The sequence below is a fragment of the Protopterus annectens genome, chromosome 6.part0, assembly GCF_019279795.1.
Source record: "Protopterus annectens isolate FY-2018-M chromosome 6.part0, PAN1.0, whole genome shotgun sequence".
In the NCBI taxonomy this organism is placed as follows: domain Eukaryota; kingdom Metazoa; phylum Chordata; order Ceratodontiformes; family Protopteridae; genus Protopterus; species Protopterus annectens.
The window spans coordinates 262,996,190-263,010,313 of NC_056737.1; the positions used below are offsets into that span (position 1 = coordinate 262,996,190).

General features: G+C 36.5%; 1 protein-coding gene across 2 annotated transcripts in view; it reads left to right on the top strand.

Annotated features, from left to right (window-relative positions):
• LOC122804250 (rho GTPase-activating protein 11A-like) overlaps nt 1–14,124 on the top strand; it is a 1,502,515-nt gene that overhangs the window by 853,786 nt on the left and 634,605 nt on the right. Inside the window, exons 6-7 of one of the 2 annotated variants that reach the window (XM_044074009.1) lie at nt 1,450–1,587; nt 1,772–1,846. In XM_044074009.1, coding sequence (XP_043929944.1) covers nt 1,450–1,587; nt 1,772–1,846 — 213 coding nt within the window. The remainder of the gene's footprint in view (nt 1–1,449; nt 1,588–1,771; nt 1,847–14,124) is intronic. The other variant, XM_044074010.1, reaches the window with a different exon arrangement.

Consider the following 14,124-nt stretch of genomic DNA (forward strand, 5'->3'; position numbering starts at 1 on the left):
GGGGCAATGGAGTTTTACCCAAATGTAATGACTGCAACAGTGAATACACTCTAACATCTACATTTATGGTAAGTGTACACAACTGTTCTTTGTTCTTACTGAAGCACAGAAGAGCTATCTTTCCTTGGAATTTGATTGCACATGACCCCTTTCAGTTTTTTCTCCCATCTAGAAAATCGAGAAATACAAACCAAATGCCCAGTTTGTGTGGCATACAGAGCCAGACCTGATGTTGCTGAAGTTTCCTGGTTGTCTGTGTGCCAGTGTTTCTTTTTAATACATGGTCGTTACCCTGATAGTATTTCAGAAATGTTGAATAACTAAAGTTGTTATACCTTAAGTTATGTAAACATTGAATTAAGAACTTGGGTCAGAGGGTGGATACGTTGTGGATAGTGAGAAGAGTCTGAGTTCATAGTGAAGTAATATTTGTCTTTTATAAAGGGTAGTATTTTGGCTTGAAGAATGCCACAAAAGATGTAGCAACCCGTTTGTCCTGTGAGTATAACACAGAGGGTCAGAACAGAGGCTGTGATGCTAATAAGCTTTGCTCTCTACATTTGAGGTTGAGTTCTTCAGTTTACACTTGCTTACTGGCTGACTGAGCAAGGCACTTAACTAGACCACAGTTTCTTTGTTACTTAGGGAAGTCACTTGTGCTTAGCCAATGTTAACTTCATCTGAATAAAGAAGTAAAACCAACTCCTGTTGCAACCAGTGGGTGGAAATTAGTATCGAAGTCAAGTGTAGGACATTAATTTAGGAAGTGCCTGATGTCTTCTTTTTTTGCAGTATAGCTGTGAATCTCGGTGCATTTTCATTTAGTAACTCAAGTGCTTGTATGGCAGTTGTTTAGAAACACATGAATTTGCATACTTGACCTTAACTCTTTAACAAAAGATCGTTTAATCAGTGGAACTCCCCGTGTTTGTGAATCCTGTGGTAAGTCTTGCTCCCTAAGTGTTGTCTTAAATGTAAAAAAAGAAAAAAAAACTGAAATGGGAAGACCTACAATCTTCCTGGTTGGTAAAAGCTGTTTATTCCTAAGAACTAAGTTACTTTGAGTGAGAGACTAAGCTGCTGCTCTTAAAAGAGGAAGTCATTAGTGGACAGGGACAAATGTAGATCTTATTTTTCCATCTCTGAGTGAATGTAAATTTAATATGAAGTTAGGGTTAAAAAAAATGTATATACAAGATCTTGGTTAAAGAAGCAATGCTATACTTTATTAATTCTGTCTTTTTAAGCAGAAAAGAGTACAGTATGCTCAGTTCCACAGGGGGAAGTAAGTGCCAACCAAGGTAATAACCTGGGACATTGTGCCAGTATACAGACACAGAAGCATCCCTCAGAGTAAACCTTGGTGATATGTATGAAAAGTTAGGGATAGGTTAGTGTAGAAGTTTTATTTCTTCAGGCCTTGTAATACATATTTTTGAATATTTTTAGGAGTTGTACCTGAATTTATTCTAGAAAAGATACCTGCTATGCTTGGTGTCGAACCTGGTTGTTTAACTCCGTCAGTTGAAAGTCTTGAAGAAGCAGAATGCGAATCACCCAAAAGACAAAAAAGGAGGAGTGTGGGAGGTATGTAAAATGAAAAGGCATGTTGATCATTCGTAAAGTAAAAATTGTAAGTGAATATAGTTCTGCAGCTGAGCTGAAATATTGTAGAACCAGCTGCTTTAAGATTTTGCATTAAATGTTTGTAGAGAAGGTGGGAAGTTGAGTGATTAAAACTGACTTGCTGAGCCTATGTCTTGCATTACAGATATGGTTAGTGGAGCGCTGAATATACTTAAATCTAACAGAACACCCTCCACTACTCCTCTGCCTGACAGAACTGGTATGTAATGAGTGTCGCTGCTTCACTGCGTCATTGTAAAGTGGCAGTTTGCACTAACTTTGCACTGTGCTCATTCGCTGAAACTGTAATCTGCTTATCTTGATATCCACTGAAAATGTAACTGCTGTTTGTGAATGCAAGGTTTAAAGGTCTATGAAGTATACATTAGCATACATAGGAAACTAAATCCCTTTAACTTAAACCTACAATATGTACTAGCAAATACTGATGCTATTCCTTTCAATTTTCATTCATTTTGAAGGGCAGGAAACTTTAAATTCTTTTCATATCCATATTTGAAGGAAGTGTGTTACATTAAGGTAGATTTAGTGCTTGTAGTGGCACTGTCCTCAGAAAGTAGATAGTGTGCCACTTGTGGGGTGGCAAGGTATCCATTTTGTGTGATACCAGTGATCCCAAATTTTATAGAATCTTTGGTGACTGCATCAGCCAAGGTGAGGAAAAAGAAAACAGCAGATTGTCACTTGGTTCCACAACTGGTGCCTGTAGTAGTTCATTGGTACCTAACTAGGTTAGTGGTTTAGGCGGATCTTAAGAAGCCTAGCCTTACATTCCGGTGGTAGTTTCTAGCCCTTATATTTTGAGTGTGAGTAACCCAGAGGCAGGCAGAACATGGATTTGTTGGGACTTTTAGTTGTTGTCTGTATCAGTGAAGGGACATGGATGTTAAATGGTTTGAATTTGCAGTTTCCTATCAATTCATCCAAAATATGTTTGCGTAGAAAAAGAGAAGTTCTTTGCTTTATGTATAGTGGAAGATAGTGCTATAGAATTGGTTTTCTATGTGATATATACTTACTCCTGCAACATGTTCTATTTATTCATTTTTCATAAGAAATTAAGATCCCCTGAATGGGTATCAACTCTACCTACCATTGGACTTGACTTTAATAGGTCTGACAAGATAGTCTCTTCACAAGAGAAGTTGCCTCTTAGCAGCATATTTGTTACTAAGAAGAGAGGGTCAAGGCTTTGAGATGGTCTACATAGTTTTTATGATTTAGGCTGTTGATTTTATTTATTTATTTATTTTGTGAGAAAGAGTTGTGGTCATTCCAGTTGTGACAAGTGTTTGAACAGGAACATATCAAAAGGAGCATTATATTCTGTAATCAGCCTGATGAGAACCAAGTACAGTGGCATGATTACAACCCTGTAACTTGGATGTCATACCTTTAGATGTATGCTGTGTGATGAAAGGACTTTTACAATAGTGGATGCATGGTGATCAAAGCACAGTTCACTGTCCTTATGGTTTCCCAGATTCCTGACTATAGGATCAGTTTTCTGTAGTATGTTGTCATTGTGATAGTTACAAGGGACATTATGCATGCTAAAGGGATAGAATTGCATATTTCTTGGAATTTAGTTTGCCCATGGTTTTGACACTGGCCATTAGTTTGGGAAGGACTCACTTGAAATGCCTTTGTTTCCTCTGGGGAATTTATGATGGCAGGAGGTTTATAGTCATGTGCAGACCGGGTCACCCTTAAACACTTTATATTTGCTTTGACCTCAGAGAAGAAAATGCCAAAGAGGAGTGGCCGAAGGACTGAACCTGGGTATACTGTTAGTGGCAAGTCTTTTCATGGAGATAGAACCACCCATCCTAATTTTCAGGGTTTTGTTGATGAGCCAGTTTGCTATCCAGGGAATTAAATTTAGCTAGGAGAGTTTGTCTATGATACCAGTGTGTGAGGAGATGTTGAATGCTTTTGTAGCTTGTATATCCACTCCTTCAAGTGATATCTTGAAGATGTCGACCAGATTAAGTAGGCTGTGTGTCCCCCTTAACTAACTTGAACTGGCTGGGGTCAAGAATATTTAGGTTGCCTATGTCCGTATTTATCATTTCCATTGTGATCCCTTTCTGTAGCTTTGTAGATGTGACTGGCCAGGCTTTTGGGTCTAGAAATACCTGGGACCATTGATGCCCCAACCTTGTTGAAGGGGGGGGGGGTGACTAGCTGTCTTCCATTCATTTGACATGAATCCCTGTTTGGAGGTTGATATTGAATAGCCTCTGTAGGGGGTCTGGCAAGTCCTGTTTCAGGCTGTCTAGTAATCAGCCCATTCTGTTCAAAGGAAATTGTGTATTTGGCCTTGGATAGTGCCTTGAGGACTTATTCTTTTTTAAGTAGCTTTATTAAATTACCACTTAAGGCATAGGCAAACCTACATTAATAGAAAATAAAACCATTTTAACATTTTTTATGTAAATGCAATGCACATCAAATATATTTTCTTTGCTGTTATCATCAGTCCACCATTACAAAAAAGTTGCTGAATTCCTGCCTTTGCTTAAACTTCACTCCTCCTCCTCTTGAACATTGTTATGCATGCATTGTTCCCACAATTTTCATTTACTTCTAATGCAGTTTTCCCGTTCTCTTTTTTAAAGATCCCTCTTCACGTTCTTATATCTCTTCTGTAATATTCAATATCTCAAATGCAGTTGGTATAGACTTTGATTTCCATTTTCTAGTAATTGCTTTTTTTGGCAGCCAACAGAATTAAACTTAATAAGGCGTTTCTTTGTCTTGGCAATTCAGATTGTACATCCCAGCTCAAAAGAATAATTTCCTTACTTAGTCATTTGTTCACTCAATATTTCTGGTAGCAGATTTTAGAAATTCCTTCTAAAGTAATATAACTCATTACACTCCAAAAATGTATGTTCCTGCTTACCTCTTTCTTCTGCATTGCATCTTCAATATGTGCTATCTACCTGAACAAAAATTGTTTGAAGTCTGCTTATGGTGTAACAATACCAATGCAAACATTTCTAAGCAAGGATCTTAAACCTTCTGGGCTTGATTGCATACTTGGGAGAGCCACACATATATGTTTTCCAATTATTTTCTTGTAAATTGCTTTTCCAGTCTCTCTTCTCAGTCTTTTCTAATGTGCTGTGATTGATTCTTAGTTATCATGCAGTATTTTATATGCCCTACTAATTATCCCTTTAACAGCTGCTACTGTTCTAGATTCAACTAAAAATTTGACCAAAGCACATCTTTCACTTAAAATTTCCCTATCCCTTTTTCTTTGCCTGTACTGTGAGGTCAAGCCCTGGTAGGGAAGGCATCCCCTAGCCTGCAGTCTGAATATCTTCTTGGCCTCAGCCCACTCTGTTACCTTTCCTGCTTGAGTTCTTTGCTGCCAGTATCTAGGTTCTTTTGCCAGGTTTCTCCAGTAAATTTCAGCCCCCTCTTGCCTATTTTCTGTACTCCTGCTTGCAGTTATCCCTATTGGCAAAATTCTTCTTTCTCCATTCTCATATTGTCTTAGTTCATAGAATACTTTCTGCTACTTTATGAATATAATATCCTGTGCAGTTATCCTTCTTAAGGATCTGCATCCAAAATCCCACTTTATATTCCTTGAACTTCTCCCTTGCTTTATCATCATCCCTTTCCACTTTGAATTATAACCTTCTGCCTGTGTTATGCATAGGAGTCTTAACTGTGTAGTTCTAAAATATCCCTTCAAGTCAGGTTAACCTAAACCACCTTGTGTTTTTGGAAGGATCAACTTATCTGACTTGACTCTTGCCCTCTTTTCCTTCCAGATAAATTCCATTGCTTCAGTTCTTTATTAACTATTGTCTAACTTCTCCTTGGGTTGATAAAAGTATGCCTGACCCATATACACACAAGACCGAAGGGATCAAAAACATTTTCAGTGGTTGTATCTTACTATCCATATCCATAAATAAGTTTCCACTTTCTAAATGTATTATCTTTTGTTTAATCTCTTCCCATGTATCCTTAGCTGCCTTTAAAGAAGCCTTTTTAATTCATACTTGTAAATACTTCATCTTTTCTCCCTGTAAATATGGGTATTGCTGAAAACATTGTGTGGGGGTACATATTTCATGGCTATAGCCTTTGTTTTATTTTCATTAATTTTATATCCCAAACTGACCTGAAACTAGCTCAGAATGTCCCACAACACTCAGATGTAATTTTCTGAATTTATCAGGTACAGAATAATATCCTCTGCAAATAAAGCAAACTTTCCTTGCTTTGTCCTACCATTTGTATCCTTGTATTTCTGAGTCCCTTATTTTCTTTGCCAGTGGCTGTAAATTTAAAGCAATTGACAAAGGGAAAGAGGGCACCCCTGCCTTGTTCCTGTGTTCAAACACAGCTTATCTGAGAAGAACCCTCACACTTAAGTTGGTCTCCAATCCTTTTTATGTCTTTCTAATTAACCTTTATATTAGGGGATGTGAATGCTTCCAGTGCCCTACTCATAAGATCCCCGTCTACTCTGTCAGATGCTTTCTCTGCATCAAGACTCACCAACGACAGAGGTCTTTTCTTACATTCTGCCTCCCTCTGGATCATCATTTTTCTGTTAATGTTGGCAAATGTTTACTTTCCCTTCACAGAACCAAACTGATTCATATCTATTTGCCTCCCCTTCATAAAACCACACAGATTCATATCCAATTTTGTCAATACTTTTGCCATTCTTTTAGCTAGCATAGACATAAACACTTTATAATTGTGGTTTAAAACTGAAATGGGTCTATATGAATCTAGGTTTGAAGGGTCTCTGCCATCGTTAGGTAACACAGCCCCCACAGCTTCCTCCCAAAACAAAATCTTCTATCTAAATCTTTATCACTTTCTTCCCTATTTCCCAAACTTCCACAGGAATGCCATCTGTTCCTGGAGACTTTCCTTAAATTTATTGTACTTTATTGTTTTTATGTCATCACCTCTTATCTTAACTGTTAGTTGTTGAGCCTTGTCTACCTGTAACCTTGGCATAATTAAGTCTTCCATAATTATTTCTATTTGTACCTTTTCTTGATTTCCACATTTTTCTGCTTTGTACAAATGTTCCTAAATTTTCCAGAATATCTCTATAATCTCTGCAGGAAGTCTGGTTATTTTTCTTATAGGTTCTCCAAGTTTGGCGACAACCCTTTCAAAATTCTGTTGCCCAAGTTATGCTAAAAGTTTTGAGCTGTAGAATTATCAAAAAAATAGATGCTTAACTGCAGTCTTCCTAAAGTCCTGTATATTATCCAGATACTATCCTATGTTCTCTTTAGCACTCTGCATTTGTTCCTCCTCTTGTTTTATGAGTCACCTTATTCTGCAATACTTTAACCTTTGTCATCCACTCTAAGCAATTTCTATTACTTCTTAACCATGTCTCTCTTTGATTTTGACCCCATCTTAAACTGCATTTTCATCTTATCCCAGTCGCTAGCTATAACTTCTGAAGACATTTCTATCTTCCGTTATGTCTCTGAAATAGTTTCCACTATCCATTCCCTAAATTCCTCTCTTTTTAACAGGTAGGTGGGAAAGCACCAGTGCCTTATTTACTTAATTATCTTGCATTTTATCTTACTTGTTATTGGGGTAAGATCAAAATTAGTTACTGGATAGGTGTCAGAAACGTTCAAATACATGCACATGTTCCTGTGAAATGTAATTCTATCTAGTTTAGCCCAGTTATTGTACCTTGGGAATAATATGTAAATTCTGAGTTGCTACTACTGAATTCACATCTTCCATACAAAATATTTTCACAAGTTTTTTTCAGAAGTCTATCCTCTCTTATGTCGTCTCTTCTAGGTGCCCCTGATATAGCCTCCCTATGGCAAATCAAATTCCAGCCCCTACCTATAAGTAATATTTCCTGCTGATTGTTGATTTTCTCCTAAAATGTTTTTAAGCACCATAATAGCGTTTTTTGGTGGAATATAAATATGCCGTTGTAATCTCCCCACCCTTGCCAGTAGCCGTTTACTACCACACGTCTGACATTTTTGTCTTTTTCCTCTCATTTATTACTGTTGGAACCACTCTAGCAGTTAATATAATTACTCCCCTTTTCCTTTCTTCCTATTATTCTGCTGAATATCCATTCTAAAATTCTCTTTGACAGTTACATGCCCATTTATTTTCAAATATGTCTCATGCAGCATTGCTATTTGTACTCTGCATTTCTTAGTACAACTTAACTCTTTCCTTTTTATCTATACCTGTAAGGCCATTCAAATTCCATGATAATACGGACAGCATAGCCATCTTAATAAAAGACTGTTCTTCTCACATAATTTACATGGCAGTTTTTTTGAATGCGTATTTCTAGCTTTTGTGTTACATGCATTTACTAATGTTTGTCTGACTGATCTTTTTTATAGTTGTTTCTTATCTCCATTTGAATTTGTCACATTTTTCAAGAGTTTTTTTGTTTTAATGAAACACAAAAAACTAAATACAAAACACCTCCATGCCCTAATAACTTGGAACAAACACACAAAACTATGTACATCTTAAAAACATGGTTTAACCTTTGAGAATGGAACAATTGCCCAAAATTGGCTGATGCACCCACAGGCATTATCCACCCTGTTGAAGCACATGCTACATATAGCGTGTGTGCTCCCACTTACACTGATTGCTGTCTGTTCTTTTCTTATCTCTCTTCCCCTGCCAGATATGAAAAGCAGCTTGTGTGCTTTCATTAAATTAACTTTTAGCCCTAAGAAAAGTACACTGGCTTCTTTAAATAAAGCTATACACTGTTCTGTCAACTGACTTTAAGTATTAAGGCTGCTAGGGAGGTTGTTACCTCTTATTTACTTCCTATAATTTCAAATTTAATTTTTTCACTGAATTGCTTACCATTGTACCTTTAAACTTTGCATTTCCCTCAGTGAAGAATACTCAGAATTCCCAAGACTAATTGCTTGCACCTGCAGACAGCTTCACGTCATGGAAATGTACTCTGCAATTAGTCTTTGTAAATTTCACTAAGAAATTGCACAGCTGCTCTCAACTGCAGATATCTCAACTCCACTGGAACACTAGCCAGTGGAAAACAAACAAGCTAATACCTTTGCAGTCATAAGAAGCTTAGCATATGCATGGCTTTCATCATTTTACCTTATTTTAAAGTCTCCATGCTTACAAAAACACCTTTTTACAGCTTAAGCCAAGGTAGTCTATCTTTGTAATGTAAAAAGAGAAACTATCCTAATTCTGCATATAATCATTGCATTTTACACCCCACCACACAACAGCAGATCAGTATCATAGCATATGAATGTTAAACTTGCTTTTGTCTAGTCTTTTTTTGTATACAACATGCGGTTTACATCATGAAATGTTTTAAGAAGAAAATTGCTTTACTTGGTTAGTTTTCCTACTTTTAGTTTCCTCCTAAACATTAATGATGCAAAGTTGGGTATATTCTGTACAGTCCACTCAATTTTACCCTAGTCAACAAAAGTCCAATATTTTTCAGCCACGTTTCCTTGTAAAAACAATATTTCACAAATGGGGTACTTTATAGTCTTTCACTTATTCAGTAATTTCAGAGATGCTGATCTTTTTGTTCTCCCACCACCAGACTCTGGTTCAAGTCCACGATAGTCAGCTTTTGTGCTTATTTCTGTGTCTCAACAATTTTCCTTTGGAACATTGGAAAAGGTTTCACTGGCAAACTCTCTCTATGAACCTTACCATCAGAAGAATGAGAAAGAGTCCCCTTCTGCTTGCTGGCTCATTGTTTTGTTAGATACATTTTATTTTTTCCATAGCCTGAACTGAGTCAAAAATTATTTTGATCCTCTATGAAAAAACACTTTGAAGACAGTTGAGTACAGCAGTTTGAGTCTCAACCTGCCTTTCAACATTCCCGGGTTGCTGGGATAAATTTGCTTCTCTTCTGCATGGTGTACAGTGAATAATCATTTTCTGCAGTCTCCACTTTTTAATACTTTGCCCTTCTTCCAAAGTTTTGTCAAGATCAACTCTTTCTGCTGGTATGTGCATACACTCAAATATATGTGCATATACACTAGTGTATATGGCTCAGTACATTGGTGTGCGTATGTGAGGGGGAATGAGATGCGGGGTGTGTGTGTTTTGGAGTGGGGTAGGGAGCACAAGTGAGCGAAAGAGACTGTTTGTAGGGGATTGTGTGTACATACACAGAAACACACAAAAGTGTGTGTGTATATAGATATATGTATATGAATGTGTTTTCAGATGTGTGTGTGCACGTGTGTGTGTATATATGTGTGTGTATATATATATATATGTGTGTGTGTGTATATACATATATATATATATATATATATATATATATATATATATGTATATATATATATATATATATATATATATATATATGTATATATATATATATATATGTATATATGTATATATATATATATATATATATATATATATATATGTGTGTGTACAAAAAATATATATATATATATATATATATATATATATATATATATATATATATATATATATATAGTGTGTATATATAGTCTGTTTCACCATAGTGTATGATTTTTGTACCCTACATAAGGTTTTTGATTTTTTGCAAGAAAGTTGAAGTATTTTACAAGTTAATTTTTGTAAAAAAAAGTTTTACAGATTTTACTGAACATCGTTACTGATTAATCATTGTTTAATTAATTCAATTGTGATATCACTTCCTGTATAGTTTTAAAAGACATGAGAAGGAGAGGGCTCATGTCTTTTCTGAAGAAGTTCACGCTCTAATAAAGTGGATGAAAGCGCTAAGAACATTTTGCCTTTATTGTGGTAATCTATCAATTCGCTTTTTTGTTTTCAAGTTTTTGCTGTTTTCTAACTCTGTTTATTTAAATAGTTGTTTTTGAGAAACCTCATATTCAGCCAGATTTTTCCTCATGTCAACCTCGGAGTAGTCTTTTTTTATTTATTTTTTTGCCGTTTTATCAGTTTATCTGAATGGAAAGTTACAACTTCTATTTTTTTTCCATCCTACAGAATCCTACTCAGACTGTGCATTCACTTCATCTTTTCTGGTTGATTTTCTTTCAGGTTTTCCAAATTTCTTCTTTGCTGCAGGCATCCTGGCAATGTATTTACTAGACAGTAACTGAATTTTACCAAAAAAAAAAAAAAAAACATTTTATGATGAAGTCTAATTTTATGTGACGAAAAACGTGTTGATTGTCAAACGTTTAACGTTCAATAAAACTGTTAGTAGGTTCTCGGTTGTCCGGTGCAGTTTTGTCCTCACACAGTGCATTTTTTCTTTTATTAGTTTACTGTTTGCACTGCGCTTCGTTTTTTGATTTTAATATTTACTATTGGCACTATGCATTGTTTTGAGGTTTCTAACATTGTGTATTTTTATTTTATTCTGGCTTTGGTTGATTTGATTAAGGTCTAGAGTTCCATGATAAGTTTAACCAGTGTTTTTGGTATCTTGAGCGTTAAATTTATTTTGTATGCAGAGTCACCCCCCCCCCCCAAAAGCCCCCGCCACAAATATTAGAAAGCCTGTTTATATTTGGGTTGCACCATAGAGGTTTGTTTTTAAATTTAGTATGTATTTACTTTGGAGAGGGGCACATGCATCTATGTAGATTGTTTAGATGTACGTAGAATTTCATAGTAAAGGATTCTGCACAAGTAGTGGGGGTTATCAGGTTGGAAAGAAATTCTGAATGTAGCCAAATAATGGCTCGGTTTTAGCAGGTTGGACTTTGCATATTTTCTGAATATCATGGTATTGAGAATGCTACTGGCTTCAGTGTTATGGTAAATGTGACTTGATTTGTGGTCTAATTTGACCAGGGAGAAAGTGACGGTGGGGTAAAAAGCTGTCTCATAGTGGTGAGGACAGTCTAGGCTTTTATCATCCCTTGTTGGGGTGCGGACTAGTTAGTCCAGAGAGTTTGATGAAGTCTGGAAATTTTTGGCCATACATATTTGAGGGTATATAAATCTTGCAGTTAATCTGAGGGATAGTTGAAGTCCCTCAAGGAGAATGGTGGTTGTACTAGATATGTATAAGGTATTGGGTGAAGAGGGCATGGAGGGGGTCCTGTAGGCAGTGATTTGATAATGGGGTTTTATTAGTGAATTGGATGTGGAGGAGTTCCAGGTCATTACCTTAAGAAGTCTGGAGACAAAATGATTTCTTAAGAATATGGAGACACCTCCACCTTTAGTGACTTCATCTAGTGTTGTGGTCCTGAATTTGTGGTATGCACTGATGGAGTGCTGTCACTGGTCTTGAACAATGTCTCTGTGATGATGTATACATTAGTTTTCCAGGCTAAGTAGTGCTTATAGCAAGTGGAGTTCAGTTTCATCTCCTGGTGTTAAACAGCAATACCTTTGTTATCCAGATAGTGTTTTACGTTTGTTTTTGTAGGCCAGCATTGCTTAAAGAAGGCAGTATAGAGGAGGACAAGGATTTGCCAGTCTAGGAAAGCTTTAGGAGGAGTAGGTGCAGGTTATCCCTGGCAAAGCAGTTAATGCTGTCTCCCATCTGTAAGCAATATGTATGTTGTGCCGCTTTAGAATGACACCATAATCTATGCCAAATTGTTTGCCAGTATTTTTTGTTCTCATTGCCACATCATTCCTGGTGTTGATAGAATGCTGCTCAAGGCTACGTTCATACCTTTTTCAGAGATCCATTTTGAAAGCTTTGTTCATTGTTCTATGGAAGTATGTTATTTACACCCACATGCACTATGACTATGTCAAATGTGAACTTGTTAGTGCAGGAGCGTGATTGCATAAGTGATGCAGCTAATCCTGGCAGTTGATAGGCAACTGATCATGACCCTGCCCTTGCACTGCCTGTTGAGTGATGCATTGGTCTCACTATAGAGTTACCTTTGACTAGAATATTGGACTATGTGGAAATTTGTCTTATTTTGTCTTTGTTTGATTTGAAGCACTGACTGCTAGGTGTGTCTGACCATGAGGTTACTTGAGGGTGTGTGGTCCTTGGGTTACACTAAGAAGACTTTTGAGTTGTAAATGCTTTACTTTTAAGTACATCGGCATATGTAGGCCTGTGTGTGTTTGGTCTGAGCTGCTTGGTTAATTTAGTGTGGTGTTGTGTTTTACTGATCACTTGCTTCTTTGTAGTGGCTTTGTGTGAGAACTTTGATTCCAGAAACATTATATAACTCCTTCTATCACACTGTATCAGTTTGTGTAAGTAGCTGGTGGTTAAACATGAGACAATTGCAGTATTGTCTCACGATACTCATTTCAACCAAGCTGGTTACAGAGACTGTTGGAAAGTGCAAATCCTTAGTTCCAGATGCTTACCTAATAGGTGCCGTTTCCTCTTAAGCCATATGAAGTTTGGATTTGATTTACTGGCATGCTGTCTGTCTAAAAGAACAGTTTGAGCCTACACATGTAGTGCAACATGCCTCTTAACACAAACCAGAGCCTCTTTGCACAACTACTGAAGGAATCAGTTAAGATGTTGATTTGGGCTGTACTGGGAAGTGTGGGTAGAAAAAAATGTGGCTTGAGCGGGTCTATATCACATAGTCAAAGTCTTATAACTTTGAACACGTAATGTTCGAACCATTATGTTCGAAGTTATAAAACTTAGACTATGTATAAAAAAAGGAAAACAAAATAAACTGTACCCCCCCACACCTCCTGCTACTTAAATATACCAACTCCGAGATCGCACCCCATTGAACAAAATGGAAACCTTTGCTTATGAAGATTTCCATTCAAACGCTCAAACTTTTACAAATTTGATCTCGACCATATGAGGTTCGAACTTGTAAAAGTTCGACTACGTGATACGAACCTGGCTTGAGCACCAATAACAGGTAGTTAGTAAATTTAAAACAATTATTGCACAGAGAAAGTAGTAGGTACATTCCAAATACTTTGTATACACTCAGTTAACGGGATGTTTAAATGTGGTAGCTGTAAGTTTTGTTGATTCATTTTGGAAAGGCCATTTGTATCTATACAGACTTTTCCATGAACCATTAGGGCTCCAGGACATTTTACCTGTAGAACTAGCAGAGTGGTATACATTAGTATTTGTAGTGGATGTACAGAGTTCTATATAGATAAGACTGTTAGAGCCCTCTTCAAAAGGATTAGAGAACATCAGTACTGTATAAATGAGAGACGACAATAACGCTTTATATAAGCATTCTGTTGAATGTGTTGACCACAAACATTTTCTTTTTTCCATTGTAGAACAAGCCATGTTAGATTTAAGAGGAGGGGATTTTAAAAATTATTTGGAACAAAGGGAAACTTATTGGCAAATTGAGTTAGAGAGACAAAAAGCCTGGGTTAAATGAAGTCATCAACATAAAGTTTTTTTTAAAAAAATAAGACACTGTGTTAAAACTAAGAATGGTTGCATTCTCTCGTTTTTTTTTTGTTGCTGTTACAAGAGGGCTTAATTAGATTGATTTTGTTAAC